This window comes from Mesoplodon bidens, assembly GCF_964165515.1.
Source record: "Mesoplodon bidens genome assembly, chromosome: X".
NCBI lineage: Eukaryota > Metazoa > Chordata > Mammalia > Artiodactyla > Ziphiidae > Mesoplodon > Mesoplodon bidens.
In genome coordinates, this window is record NC_138163.1 from 133,009,950 (window position 1) to 133,026,569 (window position 16,620).

Below are 16,620 nucleotides of genomic sequence, written 5' to 3' on the forward strand. Positions count from 1 at the left end.
AAAATTAGATGAGATTAGAATTTTAGTGTCTGTGAGTAAAATTTTATTGGAGCTTTTGTTTACATGTGGTTTATGGCTGCCTCTGTGCTACATTGGCAGAACTGGGTAGCTGTGGCAAAGACTATGTGAACCACAAGCCTGAAATATTTACTATGTATAACTTTCTAAAATTCTATTTAGTGGGGAAAGTGCTTTCAAAATTCCAATCTTGGAACCTCTCCAGTTCAAACCATTGGTGGTGGTACCTGTAGTATGAAGCAGCAGTGTAGCACCAGGAAAGAGGGAGATAAAACTCTGATGGGAGGTCAAGACCTACTTTCTTAAGTGTCTGGGTGCTTATCCTCATCTGAACTCAGTCCCCTTGACCTTCCCCAACCTTCTCTTCTAATGCTGTCTCCTACTGCTTCTCTGTTACATTTCCTATTGCTGATGTAACAAATTACCATAAACTTAAAACATCAGAAATTTAATGTGTTACAGTTCTGGAGGTCAGTCTCACTCAGCTAAAATCAAAGGCTGCATTCCTCTGGAGGCTCTGGGGGAGAATGTGTGCCTTGCCTTTTCCAGCTTTTGGAAGCTGCCTGCATTTCTTGGCTTATGGCTCCTTCCTCCGTCTTTAAAGCTGTCAGCCTAGTATACTCAAATCAATCTCTCTCTCTCTCTCTACACACGCACACACACACACACACACACACACACACACAGCCACCTCTGCCTCTCTCTGGTAAGGACTCTTACAATTAGGTTGGACTCGTCTGGATAATCCAGAATAACCTCTCTATCTCAGGATCCTTTAACTTAATCCCATCTGCAAAGTCCCTTTTGCCAGGTAAGGTAACCTATTCACAGGTTCTAGGAATTAAGACGTGGCCATCTTATTGTTCGGTCTACCACACCTTCTATCCAGTATCTCCACACTATACTTCTCTCTACCTCTGCAGAACAACATGCAGGCTGAAGGGCATCTCTCAAGCCTTGTATCCGCCAGCCTGGATATTGTAGTGGCTAAGAGGATAGGCTTTAGACTCTGAGTGTCTGCTTCAAGTCATTTGTTGTTGTTGTTGTTCAATAAAAGAAAGCAGATCATGCTTACTCCTGAGTGTCATAAAGCTCACATTTTGTTTCAAAAAGTAACATCTTGTGGTAAAATTGCATCTTTCTTTGGTGGTGAACTTCTTGAATTTTCTAGGAACGGCAGACTTACTACAACCCAACCTGAATCTGATCAACCCTTGAGTGCAGTGGTTCTCAATCCTGGCTGCATGGGTCAGTCAATCAGGAAACCAAAAAAAACAAAAAAACAAAACAAAAAAAACGGGTGCTCAACTGCAGAGCAGACCCCTGCCTCAGAACCTTTGCGAGGTCATTAGTCTAATCTCTTTCTTTGCTCATATTTGACAATTTTCGTAATATAAAGGCAAACATATTTTACGCACAGAAACACTGTGACCCCTAGGAATTCTAGAAAGAGGCAACTGAGGAGATGTGGAAACCTCATGGATTTGCTCGGTGACTCCTCGCAAGTCTGGTCTGTGTGGTTCCCACGGGTGCTGCATCTGGGGACTCCGTCCTCAGCTGTGGCAACCTGAAGGGAGAGGTGAGAAGGCGGGAGAGAAACAGGCTGATTTTAGATTTTAGACTTCTAGGTACTTCATTGCGAATACTCTGATTTGAACCTTGGGATAATTTGGATAAATCTTGGGTGAATGTTTTGAGAAAGGGCTCTTTAAACAAATTAATTTTAAAAGATGATGTGGACTGAAATTAGGAATGTGGATGCATTCGACCAAGTAACTTATTGGGAGCCAACACTAAATTATCACGCCTTAAAAAGCAATACAACTGTAGTTTTAAGACATGTTTGCAGAGTTTCCCAGCCATTGTGTTGTGATATTTCCTTGACTGTATGTGCGCTTGGCTCTGAAATTAGGCCTCTTGATTCTCAAAATGTCTATATTGCATTAAGGATAAAAATAAAAATGAAGAACACTGTTCTATGTCATTTAGGGCAGTCACTGATACCTCCTGACTTTATCCCAAGATACTCTGAAGGAATATGGTTTTAACCTGTCAGTTCATTGTGTTAATTTTATAATTTCCCAAAAATGGACCTCACATATTTCCAACTTTAAAAAACATGTTGAGGGCCTCCCTGGTGGCGCAGTGGTTGAGAGTCCGCCTGCCGATGCAGGGGATACGGGTTCGTGCCCCGGTCTGGGAGGATCCCATATGCCGCGGAGCGGCTGGGCCCGTGAGCCATGGCCGCTGAGCCTGCGCATCCGGAGCCTGTGCTCAGCAACGGGAGAGGCCACAACAGTGAGAGGCCCGCGTACCACAAAAAAAAAAAAAAACAAAAAAAAAAAAAACATGTTGAAATCGCATGTGCTTAATCTGAAAAAAATCATTAAAATTCACAAGGGTAGAAATATAGATTGGGAGCGGTGAGAAAATTGGGACATAGGGGAAGATGCAGATTATCTTATGTATTCATGACTGCTGATTGGCAGGTGGCAAAAGACAGTGAGATGGTGGAGGGTGGAGGGTGATGAACTGGAGTGGCCCACACAGACTTTTCCAGGTTTGTATGAACACTTCAGGCTTCAGTTATTCAAGTTTGTGGTATAAAATGGATTATGAAGCAACTTGGTCCATTACCCATAATCAAAAATGTAACTGATATTTTTTAAGATGCCACACATTTGATAATAGGTAGCTTTGGATATATCTTTGAAGTCCCTATGTGTTAATTATTTGATGACCTTCTCTCCCAAGAAAATTGTTTTTTCAGCCATGTGCTAAGGATGGGTTTAAGAACCAATTGGCTCTGGGGACAGTATTACCTCCTTTGTGAAATGACTCTTCCAAAGCCTGATCAATGCAGCTGCCCTGCTTTCAAGAAAGCGCCACACTCTTTTCTCTTTCTGGGATTTGGCTGTAGCCTTCTCCTGAGCCATCAGCTGCTATAAGAACTAAAGTCTTAGGAGACAACAACTCCATAAAGTCAAGTCATTACAAATAGACCAAGCCTTTTCTCTCTTTTGACTGATAATTCCAAATTTCCCAAAGAATTTAAAAAGTCTACGAAGTTAAGAGTCATGGACTATGATGTATAACAGAATCAGAGAAATTTAAAGCATCACACTTCACTTTTTTATTATGCTAAGTGTAGTCATTTGTCAACAGTTTCCAGAACTATGTATTACTTGATTGCGTTGGGAGAAGAAAATGAAGGCTCAAGAAAGATGTATACTGGCCTGATTCTATTTTGCCAGATTTGGTAATGTGTTTTATTTATTTCTTTCTTAGAGATAAAATATCACTTTCAAAATGTCAAATTTGAACATCTTTCTTCTCCCTTCTGCCCTTCCTCATCTTGGTGATTTAGTGTACCATCCTCCCAGTTGCTCAAGCCTGAAATGTTTAAGTCATCCTAGATTACTCCTTTCCCTACCCTCCACTACATACAGTTTGTCCCCAAGCATCTCTGTGGTTCTAAGTATCTCCCTATCTGTTCAAATTTGAATCAGCATCATACCTAGCCCAGTGTCTCTTCTGATCTCTGCATCTTTGGCTTGCGCCCTCCCTCAATTCCCTTAGAAATGTGTTTCCAGTCATCTTTCCCATATGCAAATCTGATCATGTTCCTCTCTTACTCAAGGTTCCTTAATGACTAGCCATCACCTGCTGAATAAAATCCAATCTACTTTACAAAGCCTGCTGAGAAAGCCCTCCAGGATATGGCCCTGATTTGTGCGTGGCTTCGCCTCCTGCTCTTTCCTTCCTTCTAGCCTTGTAATTTCCCCCAAACAAGGCCGTTCTGTCAAATTCATTTGCCTTGGCACCAACTGTTTTTTCCAGTGTTGCATTTCTACAGAGCCAACCCTTACCCCTCTTATTCAACTTATGGGTCTCCTGTGAAACACTGCCTTCTTATAAAGCTTTCCTTGATCCCCAGATAGATGTCAAAGCCTTTTCTCCTAGGCATCCCATTGCATTTGGTACTTACTCCTAGTATCATAATCTCTGTATTTCATGGACCGAGTGTGTTCTTCCTACCAAAATTTAACTCCTTAAGAACAAGGACTGGCTGCAGTGTGGAGACCAGACGCTGACACCGAGACACTTGAATTAGCTTTAGCAGAAGAGAAATGGAGGAACCATAGAACATTAAGGATGAATTCAGGAAGACCCGAGACCATGGAAAACTTGCCTGCTCTCTACACTATTTTCCAAGGAGAGGTTGCTATGGTGACAGACTACGGAGCCTTTATCAAAATCCCAGGCTGTCGGAAGCAAGGTCTGGTCCATCGAACTCACATGTCATCCTGTCGCGTGGATAAGCCCTCTGAGATAGTAGATGTCAGAGACAAAGTGTGGGTGAAGCTTATTGGACAAGAGATGAAAAACGAAAGGATAAAAGTATCCCTCTCCATGAAAGTTGTCAACCAAGGGGCTGGGAAGGACCTTGACCCCAACAACGTTATCACTGAAGAAGAAGAGAGGCAGAGGCGGTCCTTCCAGGATTACACTGGGCAGAAGATCACCCTCGAGGCTGTCCTGACCACTACCTGCAAGAAGTGTGGCTGTAAAGGCCCCTTTGCAAAGGATTGTTTCATGCAGCCAGGTGGGACCAAGTACTCTCTGATACCTGATGAGGAAGAGAAGTAGGAAGAGGCAAAGTCAGCAGAGTTTGAAAAGCCTGACCCCACGAGAAATTCTTCTAGAAAAAGAAGGAAAAGAAGAAAAAGAAACATAGAGACAGGAAGTCATCTGACTCTGACAGCTCAGACTCTGAGAGTGATACAGGCAAGAGGGCAAGGCACACGTCAAAAGAGAGCAAGGCAGCAAAGAAGAAGAAAAAGAAGGAGAAACACAAGGAGTGAGAGTGGAAAGAGTGGGGGGTGGGGTGGAGAGAAGGAAACAGGAGCCTTGTGCCTTGAAGCGCTGGCTCCTGGAAAGACTCAGTAGTGAGAATATGGCCTTCCACCCCATTGACTTCTCTCCCATGGGAGATGGCTTCCCCTCCTGCCCCAGGCAGGTTTGGGAGATATCAGAAGTATCTGCCTGAATGAGTTGTTTTCTTATCACTCCAGTCCCTCTGCAAGTGACCCCTGCAGCTGACCCATTCATTCACTCAACTTCCTTCGTTCAGCAGGAGGTCCTATTACCCTCTTCCAGCTGCCACTGCCAGAGCCAGACTCCTGTACAGGAGTCCAGGCTAGAGCCACAGGTACTGCTGTGGAGGTGAGTCTGGCTGTAGTTGGAGAACAGAGTGATCGGCCCCTCCCTGTTGGCCTGCCTTGGGCTGATTGGTGGGTGATCTCTGCTGTATCCAACACAGGGGCAGAGGGAGACTGGCAGTACTAGGGAGAACATGGTAAGAAGTGGTGCTCACTTTTTCCATTCCCCCTAACATGATTCTACTATGTTAGAAGTGACAGCTGATGGTCACAGCCAGAAAACCATTGTTTGCAGTGACTGAGCTTGTGTGTGACGTTCCGCCCGATCACTGAACTAGACAGCTCAAGCCAAGATCATTGCTTTACTTTGTATTTACTACAATGTGAGTTAGTTGGTTACAAAAAAAAAAAAAAAAGAACAAGGACTGTGTTGTCATTTTGATAGTCCCAAGCCTAGTACTGTTTTTAGCATGTAATAGGTGCTCATTGAATTTTGCTTGAATTAATTATGCAGGAGGTCATGCTAAATAAAAATAAAATGTGTCTTCTAGGGATTGATTTATTTTATTTCAGTCATGAGCTATTGTTCAAAGGTTGGCAAACTACAGCCCACTGTCCAAATCCAGCCTTCCACCTATTTTTGTAAATGAAGTGTGACTGGCACACAGCCACCCCCATTCATTCATAAACTGTCTATGGTTGCTCTTATGCCACAAAGGCAGATCTGAGTAGTTTTGACAGAGACCACATGGCCCACGAGTCCTGAAATATTTACTATCTGGCCTTTTACAGAAAAAGATAGCCAACCCCTGCTACACATACTAGAGCCCATCAGAGGGCATATTTTTAAATGCATTTAAGAATAGATATGTAATTCCATTTTGACACTTCAAGTAGCAGCGGGCTCCCTTAGATACCTAAACTTCATATTTAAAAATCACCAACTCATCTGGAACTTCCCATTTGGGGTGAGGGGAAAGCAATTCACTGATATTGTACCTGTGGTGCCCTAAGCTTAAAGGGTGTGAGTGAGAGGTACACCCAACACTTAAGTCCCCAGTTCCTGTCTAAACTTGTGGTTAGTCCAGCTATACCAAAAAAAAAAAAAAAAAAAAGAAAAAAAATCCAAAATACACTGGGCCTGGAAGAATGTTCTTCAGTTCACCAAATGTGACTGCAGCCTACCTGCTTTGCCTAGATTTACGCACTCACTCCTCGGCCCTGACCCATTCCCACACCCTGTTCCCCGTGCCCCTCCTGGGTCCCTGGCAGTCCTCCTCACCCACTGGATGCAGATGCACAGGTGTGAAGGCAAACAAACAAAAATTCCTCATCTCCTTTAACCTCTGCTCAATCCTGGACTTCCCTGTGAGGTCTTTCCCAGCACTTCCATCTAATAGTGTAAATCCCTGTCCTCTGCTCACACTGCTGGCCCCTTCCCTGCTTTTTGTTCCCTCCTTAGCAGTTATCATCACTTAACACGCTACATTCTTTACTTACCCTTGTTTATTTTCTGCCCCTTCTAGAGTATGATATCTCCATTTGTTAAATGAATGAATAAATAAATCAATGAAATCCCAGATAAAGAGGAAAAAAATAGCAAAGAATTAACATAGTGCCGTTCACTCTTTGGAATGAACCTTCTAGGCAGGAATTTGCTACCAGTAGGGAACACAGGTGTCTTAGCAGTCTCTGGGGCCAGCCTTTCTGTCTCTCTTCTTTAAGGTGAATAATGAGGATGGTGAAGTCTTCTGGGATTCCTTAAATGTTCCCCACATCCACAAGAAATCCCTGGCAGTGTCTATAGGGCCCAGCACTATTCCTTCTCCCAGAATTTTTCTTGATTGTTAAGGAAACAGTAGATACCTCTTCAAAGCTGTTGTGCACTAGTTGATATCTGTGATTCGTAGGAATTCCTCCTCAGTGAGGGGACATTGGGCTTCAGAGGATGGTGAAGTATTGTTTCTTAGGTCATCGCTTTCTCACTGTCTGCATCAAGGGTAGAGATATTCACTCTCATAGGTGTGAAATCAGAGATGTGTATGTGAGCACACAGATAGACTCAGGATTGTGGGAATCTTGGCTTTGATTCTTTGATGTGGAGTATTTTAGCATGAAACGTCTCTATAAATATGTGTAGCTTTTATTGATCATATCTCTATACTTACTGGGATCAAAATAGCTCCTTAGACTGCTCTAAATAGAAACTCAGTGGTTACAATTTAGCATAGAATTTAAAAGCCTAAGATGTTTTAGCTCGAGTCCTGGTTCGTTTCAAATCCTGTAAGTTTTACAATTTGGCGAAAATTACTTAACCTTCCTAAGCCTCAATTTCTTCTATATTGTATTATATTATATTTATATGTCCTATACATTGCTATAATATCAACATAATATATCCTAGGTATATATTACAATAATGTATCGTAAGTATGAAGTATATATAATAATAATATATTATGTCATATATAATAAATATACTAGATTGTATTATTATATAAAGGAAGTAACTAAAAAGCCCTTGGCACATTGCTGGTACATGGTAGGCTATCAATATACGTTTACCCTCCTATGTCTAGTGTGCACGATGGCAATTAGCAGTAGTTTTTCCTGTTACTGAGAAATAAAAACCGAAAAGTTCCCATGTGTTCCCATAAAAGAGAGGAGGCAGGACCCCTGAAGCAGCTTTCCACATAGTTTTCTTTGCATCATTTTATGGGATCAGATGACCTAGCAGATACTCCAGATTTTGATGTTTGCAATGGATGGAGTAAATCCCCAGTTAGGTAAGAGTGGATTCGATTTTAGAGATTGAGAGCCAGTTTGGGAACATAAAAATGAAGTTTGCTTGGCTTTATGACCGATCGAGAGAGAGGCTGAGGCTTGTGCCAAGATTACTGTGTGACCCTTGATGTTCTTCCCCTTGATCTGCAGGGTGACTTCACGTGGAACAGTATGTCGGGTCGCAGCGTGCGGCTGAGGTCAGTCCCCATCCAGAGCCTCTCAGAGCTGGAGCGAGCCCGGCTGCAGGAAGTGGCTTTTTATCAGCTGCAGCAGGACTGTGACCTGAGCTGTCAGATCACCATTCCCAAAGGTAAGGCCCCGTCTGCCATCACATGGGGGATGCTGGGAGTCAAACTCCTGCTCTGCCAGGGCCCCAAGCTGCAGAGTCCTCTCAACCCCACTATTAACACAGGAAGGAAGCTATAGCTTCTGGGTCACTGGCTGGCACTGGCAACCATTTTGAAAGATGTGTTCAAGTGGGGCAGTTTACATGTCGACTAATATGTGTATTTAAAGGGAAGATCAACTTGAGGCATTAAAGGGGAAAGCCATGTGTATCTCAGCGGTCTACGTGGCTTCAGCACAACCAATTAAAAAGAACTTTCAGAAAGGTCAACTTAAAGGGTTACAAGAAAAACCATGTCTATCTCAATATGATTTCAAAATAAGCAGTTGAAAAGAATGTTTTAACAGTCCGTTAAACTTCTCATTTGACCTTATGCAAACTCAGGATCAGTGATTATACCAATGTTAACTCATTTTTATCCAGTCTTTCACCTGGCCTGTCTCTGTTGGGGTTCACCACTATGACACTGGAGCCAGGGCAGGCCTGCTTGTCTGATGTTTTTACAAACACAGATCCTGACTCTGGTAAAGATGAGAAGCATGTATTTGAAATCCTTTGATCTGTAAAGCCTGTTTCTGAATGTTGACTATCTTCTATAAAGGTACTTTTTAATGTGTGTTAGTGTGGAGCCGAAAGGTAATTTGAGGTGAAGTGAAAAGTTGTGATGTTATACAAACAGAGTAAACCTGCCATAAAAACGCAACATTGGCTGCTGTGCCTAAAACTTAAAGGGAGGCAGGAGAGCGATAGCAAGCATCTGAACGCTAGAAGATTGCCTTGGAAGATGTCAGTATCTGCAGAACTTCTCCTTTGTTTTCTTTTTTTAGGGAGTTGAGGGGATGCTTCATGAATATTCATAAAATCATTCATATCATATATACACACATACACATAGATATGGAGTTCTCAACCAGGGATGGTTTTCCCCCATTCCCCAGGTAAAATGTAGCAATGTCTGGCTCCACTTTCAGTTTTCACAGCTTGGAGGAAGGATGCAGCTGACATCTACTGGATGGAAGCCAGGGATGCTGTTAGACATCCTGCAATACACTGGACAGTCCCCCGCAGCAAGCATTGTCAGGGCCCAAGGGCCCAAGTGTAGACGCTGAGCAACCTTAATATACACATGAACACATGTGCTTGCATTCCGTTAACAGCAGTGTTGGTGCAGTATTTTCTGGGCTCACCTGTGTCTGATGGAAAGGGCACTGGCTTGGGAGTCTGAAGACCGGAATATGAGGACTTGTCCGGTCACCCCTCCCCCCTCCACATGTGAGCTTGGGCAATTTACCTCTGTAGTAGGAGGCTCAGTTTTGTTGACTAGAAAGAGTAGCACAAAAACAGTGACCACACAGAATTTTGAGTTTATTTTTGTGTATGGTGTGAGGAAATGTTCTAATCTCATTCATTTACATGTAGCTGTTAAATTTTCTCAGCACCACTTATTGAAGAGACTGTCTTTTCTCCACTGTATATTCTTGTCTCCTTTGTCAGAGATTAGTTGACCAGAGGTGTGTGCGTTTATTTCTTGGCTCTCTCTATGTGTCTGGTTTTGTGTCAGTACCACGCTGTTTTGATTACTGTAGTTTTGTAGTATAGTCTGAAGACTGCGAGAGTGATACCTCCAACTTTGTTCTTTTTTCTCAAGATTGCTTTGGCAACTCCAGGTCTTTTGTGGTTCCACATACATTTTTGGATTATTTGTTCTAGTTCTGTGAAAAATGTCTTGGGTATTTTGAAAGGGATTGCATTAAATCTGTAGATTGCTTTGGATTGTATGGCCATTTTAACAATATTAATTCTTCCAATCCAAGAGCACAGGCTATTTTTCCATTTCTTTGTATCATCTTCAATTTTCTTCACCAGTGTTTTACAGTTTTCAGAGTAAAGGTCTTTCATCTCCTTGGTTAAGTTTATTCCTAAGTATTTTATTCTTTTTGATGTGATTTTAAATGGGATTGATTTTCACATTCTCTTTCTGATAGTTCGTTATTACTGTGTAGAAAAGCAACAGATTTCTGTGTATTAATACTGTATCTTGCAGCTTTACTGAATTCATTTATTAGTTTTAATAGTATGTTGGTGGAGACTTTAGGGGTTTCTTATTTATTTATTTATTTATTTATTTATTTGTGGCTGTATTGGGTCTTCACTGCTGCACATGGGCTTCCTCTAGTTGCAGTGGGCAGGGGCTACTCTTCACCACTGTGCCAGCAGGGAAGTCCCTAGGGTTTTCTATATAAAATATCATGTCCTCTGCAAATAGTGACAGTTTTACTTCTTCCCTTCCAATGTGGATGCCTTTTATTTCTTTTCCTTGTCTGATGGCTGTGTTCAGCACTTCCAATATTGTGTTAAATAGAAGTGGCTAGAGGGGCCACTTTCATTCTTTAAGCTGGAATCTCGGACTCTGCTGGAGGTCATGAAAGAGTTCAGGAGAAGGGAGAGGTAGGTTAGGCCAAGAGGCTGGTGGACAGGCACATTTCACTGACGGATGCCTGGCTCCCTTGGCTTTCTCATCATGTGCTACTTGACACCACAACCACAGCCAGTTCCTTCCAGGAGGAAATTCCTACCCCTGTTATATCTTTTCATACTAATGTAACACAGAGATCCTCAGGTAAAGTGAGAAGAAAATCCCTTTGGCAATGGGTGAAAAATGAGTGCTAATCACCATCAGGCCAGGTTGCTGCTTCTCCCTAAGACCTTCTCATTCTGCCTCATCTTGTCTTGGTTTGGTTTTAGGGTGGAGATGAGGCCTGCCCTCGCCTCCCCATTAACTCACAAGGTGGCCCAGGTGGGGCCCAATCGTCCTGTATCCCTTTTACAAGAACAGATGTTCTTTCAGTTCCTAAGAAAAATTTTTAATAGAAATGTTTCTGGCAAACCAAATTTATAGTGAAGGGAATGATGACTCTAAAAAGTTATGTGAAAATCAGATTGGATGCACATCAGATGAGATACCAAGGAAAAAATATTCTTTGTAGCTTTGTTTTTAAATCCAGTTAATTTGATGTTTCTCTTTGTTCTTGCTTTTTATAGAGTCCACTAAATAAATAACCTTTACCAAACAGAGAATTTTATAAAACTTATCTGCTGGAAGCTCTGTCTCCATTGCTTATTTATGAGACTATGTTGGTCCTAGTACATTCAGGGAAAGATTTGTTCTATCAAGATATTCAAAGATGTTTGGGTTACAGGAGTTATTTTGATATTTTCCATCAAAGTAGGAGCTAATAGTTTACAAATAATTTCTTACTTACGAAGGAGAGAAGGAACTGTGTGGCTGGGTGGAAAAAAACAGACATCACCAAAGAGTTCTGAAACTATTGTTTTGGGCAGATGATTATAGACATTGAATATTTACCAAGATCTTTCAAATGCATGGCCGGTGCTGAGTGCTATGATGGCAGCTTTGGTCCAAGGGTAGCCACTTGGTTCCATGTAAACCCCTAAGTGGAGGTTCTAAACAGGGTTCATATTCACTGTATGCATAATTTACTCAGGAAAATAAATAGTTGCTGGGGCCTAGAACCTAAAGAAATGATACCAAGCCTAGTGAGATAGTGAGTACAATGAAAATGGAAACATACTCAAGCTCACATTTTTGTTCTTTGACACATTAGGATGACTGTAGGAATTTATTTACGGGTATCTGTTTGGAGGACCCTCTTCCTCTATGAGACTGGTGCTTCCGGGGCTCAGATGAATGATAATATAACATATTCATCAGCTGCTGGTATTCACCATAGAGAGGGAAGAACAGAAGATTGGTGGGTTGGGAAATTACTGGGGTTATTCCCAGTGGTGGGATCCAAGGCACAGGTAGAGAGTTTGACCTCCTCCTGAGCTTTAGTAGTAGGTGGATATTGGTTATATGGGTACAGATGTTGGTAGATTAGAAGATGATGGGAGAGCATATGGAATTTCACTCCAGATTGCCTCTTCACTCACAGCAAAATAGTAAACAATTTCATCTGCTACGAGTGGGGCTGGGAAGGAGGTCCTGGAGGTTTGAGGAAAGAGGAGAGGAATAGAAAAGAGGGAAGCTGATGGACCAGCAATGTTGCAGGATTGCAGAGCAGCCCTAAAGGTCTATTTGAGGTTAGTAGCTGGGAGTTTAAATTGCAAAATAAACATCTGGACAGCTAAACACTGCTAAAGCAAACACGCCATTTTGTAGTTTGAGTTTCCCAGCCCTGTTTAATCCAAATTTCCTCTCAGTAGAGTTAGGATTTTCTGGTTGAGTTCAATAATGGTAGAGAGGAACATGGCAGTTGAGAGTATATCTGTGGTAGGCAGAATACTGCACCCCTCAAAGATGGCCTGGAACCTTTGAATATTTACCTCACATGCCAAAATGAACTTTGCAGATGTGATCATCTCAGGTCCTTGAGACAGCAAGATTATCCTGGATTATCTGGGAGGGTCCAAACTAATCACATGGGTACTAAAAAGCAGAGAAACTTTCCCATCTGAGAGAGATATGACTTTGGAGGAATGGTCAGAGAGATGTAGTGTTGCTGGCTTTGATGATGGAGGAAGGGGCCATGAGCCAAGGAATGCAGGAGGCCTGTAGAAGCTAAAAAAGGCAAGGAAACAGATTGTCCCTAGAGTGTCTAGAAAGGAATGCAACCCTGCTGACACCTTGATTTTAGCCCAGTGAGACCCATTTCAGACTTCTTGTCTCCAGAAATGTCAGATAATAAATTTGAGTTGTTTAAGCCACTAAGTTTGTGGTCATTTGTTACAGCAGCCGTAAGAAACTAATACAGTGTCCAAGGGAATTATTATAATCTCAGACCATGGACTCTAAGTTGAATGAGAAGTTAGAAATAAATATAAAAGACTTATATTTTTCTTGAATAAAAAGAATCAATAATATAAAGATGTCAATTATGTCATAAATTATCTATAAACAGAATGTGATTCCAAAAAACATACCGACAGAATTTGTTTTTGTAATATCACTAAATTGATCTAAACATCATCTTGGCGAATAATTATATGAGAGTAAGTAGGCAGGGGAAAATCTGAAAAAGAGGTCAAATGGAAATTATCCTTATCCATTTATTAAAATGTCATAAAACTAAAGCAGTTAAAAGAATATTGTACTGCTTCACAGTAGGTAGATCAATGGGAGACAATAGCGTTCAGAATTGAGCTAAAATAAATGAGAACTTATGACATAAATATTGCATTTCTTGTCGGGGGAAATGATGGCTTAGTATTGTATTTGTGACAGTGAGACAACCACTGAGGAGAAAAATCGGGATTCTGACCTTACTCCTTACATCCAAATAAATTGATGTGGAAGGAAGATTTGAAGATTTAAAAAATGAAACTATAAATGCACCAAAACAAAACATAGCTAGATATTAATATATTTTTACATGGAGGAAGGCACTACCCAGAAATCTTAAAGAGAATGACCTGTTTCACTATGTTAAAAAAAAAATAGAATCATCTGTGTGGCAAATAAATAAGTAAATAAATAAAGTAGAAATTTACAACACATTTCACAAACTAAAGGTTAACTTCTCTACGATACAAAGCTTTATTACAAATTAATATGAGAAAGAAGATTATTAAAATGTGGACAAATTATAGGCAGCTCACAGAAAAAGAAATTCAAATGATTTATAAATATTTGTAAAGATGCTCTCACCCTCATATTCATTCAAGAAATGCAAGCTCAATGACAAGGAGATTTTTTTTTTCTCTTAGATAGGAATGGCTCCAAAAGTTGGATGGTATACTTTCTGGGAAAACAGACACTCATGTACTGTTGATAGGAATATAATTGTTGCAGCAACTTAGAAGGCGATTTGGCAACATCTAACTCTTAAATGGCCCAATAATACTACTTCTGGGAATGTATCTCACAGATATATACTTGTATTAGTCGAGATAGGCTAACCGCTTAGTACCTTAATACTATAAAAGTTTCTTTCTTGCTCAGGTACCATCCACTGCAGGTTGGCCATGAGGATTGGGAGGGGAGAGTGTTTCACACAGTTATGCAGGAACCTAGGTTTCTCCAATCTTGTGGCTCCTCCCTCCTCTATATCTATTCAACCAGGAGACAAGCAAAATAAAAGCTAATAAGATTTACATAAACCTTCTAAGATGACTGATGAGCTTAATTTGTTACCCCTTCTAAACTTGATATTTCAAAAAGGGAATTTTGAAGATGCTATAGAGAACCTAGTGGTAGAAATTAGGAGGCCTTTCAATGGGAGGGATCAGATCTATCAATAGAGTTTTCCCTGTGACCTTGAGTTTGCCCCATGGAGGCGACCATGGAATGTTTCTACCTGTCAAAGGCTGCTCTTGGCATGAGCTCTTTGTGTTTTTTTTAACATCTTTATTGGAGTATAATTGCTTTACAGTGGTGTGTTAGTGTCTGCTGTGTAACAAAGTGGTCAGCAATACGTAAACATATATCCCCATATCCTCTCCCTCTTGCGCCTCCCTCCCACCCTCCCTATCCCACCCCTTAAAAAACTAAAAATAGAACTACCATATGACCCAGCAATCCCACTACCAGGCGTATACCCTGAGAAAACCATAATTCAAAAAGAGTCATGTACCACAATGTTCATTGCAGTATTATCTACAATAGCCAGGACATGGAAGCAACCTAAGTGTCCACTGACAGATGAATGGATAAAGAAGATGTGGCACATTTATACATTTGCATAAGCTCTTGGATCAGACTTTTAGTCTGTAAATGGCTCAATCCTTAATGGCAGACCCAGGAAACAAATGCGGAGACCATGGTTGAGAAATTAAGGAACGCCTAATGGCCTTCATGAGCTTTTCATTTACTCAGAACACATCAACGGAGTATTGTTTATGTATCAGATTCAATTAATATTGTTTTGATAGCATTTTAATACCAATGGTCTAAGGCAGGGGTTAGTGAACTGGCCCACTGGTCAAACCCAGCTCACCATCTGTTTTTGTAAATAAAATCTTATTGGCACACAGCTATGCTTATTCATTTATGTGTCATCTATGGCTGCTTTTGAGCAACGATGGCAGAGTTGAATAGTCGTGACAGTCCATATGCCTCAGGGAGTCTCAAACATTTCCTATCTGGGCCTTTACAGGAAAAAATGGCTCACCTCTGGTCTAAGGTAAAATAAAAGGAAGTGACTGACTTATGCCCAATCTGTAAAGCAGCTTAGTGTAGCCTTTATCTCACTGTAATGGAAACTAAGTATTTAAAGTGGAATGGTTTCATAAGAGAGAAATGCATATTCAAGTTTTCTTTAGTGCTCTTTTTTTCTTCACTTAATTTCTGATATCACAATTGAGAAAGGCTTCGTTTATGTATTTTAAAAACCATCTCATGGAATGAGGAATAGCTGATGGTTTAAGCAAATGTGGGCAATAGTCTAATAAAAGAGTACTCTGATGCCTCAAAATTGCTGTTATATGGCTTCCATATAAAGTGGTCCCTCACCATTGTCCCTCAGGCTGTATAAAACCCAAGTAAACAACTCAATGAAATCAAGAAAATGATGTTCTTGGTTGGCTAACACTGCAGCTGTCTTTGGTTTGTGATTCGAATGTTGATTTAAAAAATAAGGGCAACCTGATGGGCAGGGAAATTGAGCTTGGGTGTTTATGCAACAGCCCTAGACAGAAACTATAGCTGTCCAATTTCTATGTTATCCCTGCTGGCATTCTCCATTTGAAGAGGTGAAGCGTGAGAACTGTTTATCAAAGCTTTTTGTGTAAGTAAAAATGAAGTTGAAACCTGGGGTAAAATCCACAAACTTCAGTGTAGGTAGAAATGCTGATAGGAAACAAACATCACCAAATAGGGTGATCAAAGAATAATGTTAGACCACTGGGCTCAGAGGCCCTCAACAAATGTCTCTAGTGTGTGAGCTATAGAGCTAGTTGTATCTTTTATTTTACATCTCAGCCCAGCAAACACATGAACCAAATGGTGTTTATTGTTATCTGAGATACACTTTGATATTCTCTATAATGTTCTCTCCTATACACTTTGATATTCTCTATAATGTTCTCTCCTATTGTCTTCTATTTGATTCTATATCATTTTCTCAAATACGCTTGTCATGACACGCTAAATTTTCATGATTCATTAATAAGTTATGACCCACAGTTTGAATAAAGCAATCTTGAAAGGCAGATGGAATGGAAAAGAGGCGATCAAGAAGAAAAGAACAAAAATGGCAGCATGGAAACCTTTCACTTTTTCACTGCTGTGGCTCTTAGGGCCTTGGTAAGGTGGATGGGGCATTGTTTCCCTAGGGCCACAGAAAGGAACCT

The 16,620-nt window shown here is 40.9% G+C and overlaps 2 protein-coding genes across 4 annotated transcripts in view; both read left to right on the top strand.

Annotated features, from left to right (window-relative positions):
- The window catches only part of ARHGAP6 (Rho GTPase activating protein 6), a 164,505-nt gene that overhangs the window by 69,496 nt on the left and 78,389 nt on the right, over positions 1-16,620 (top strand). For both annotated transcript variants that reach the window (XM_081221957.1, XM_081221956.1), the window contains one exon: positions 8,115-8,274. In XM_081221957.1, the coding sequence (XP_081078083.1) occupies positions 8,136-8,274 (139 nt within the window). In that variant the 5' untranslated portion in view covers positions 8,115-8,135. The remainder of the gene's footprint in view (positions 1-8,114; positions 8,275-16,620) is intronic.
- LOC308608691 (zinc finger CCHC domain-containing protein 17-like) lies at positions 4,093-5,177 on the top strand. 2 transcript variants are annotated; one of them, XM_081221977.1, is made up of 2 exons: positions 4,093-4,511; positions 4,740-5,177. In XM_081221977.1, exons 1-2 carry the CDS (start codon positions 4,174-4,176, stop codon positions 4,966-4,968), a joined length of 567 nt encoding a protein of 188 aa, XP_081078103.1. In that variant the 5' UTR covers positions 4,093-4,173; the 3' UTR covers positions 4,969-5,177. The 2 variants fall into 2 exon arrangements, with proteins under 2 accessions (XP_081078103.1, XP_081078102.1); XM_081221976.1 differs by having other exon boundaries at positions 4,093-4,818.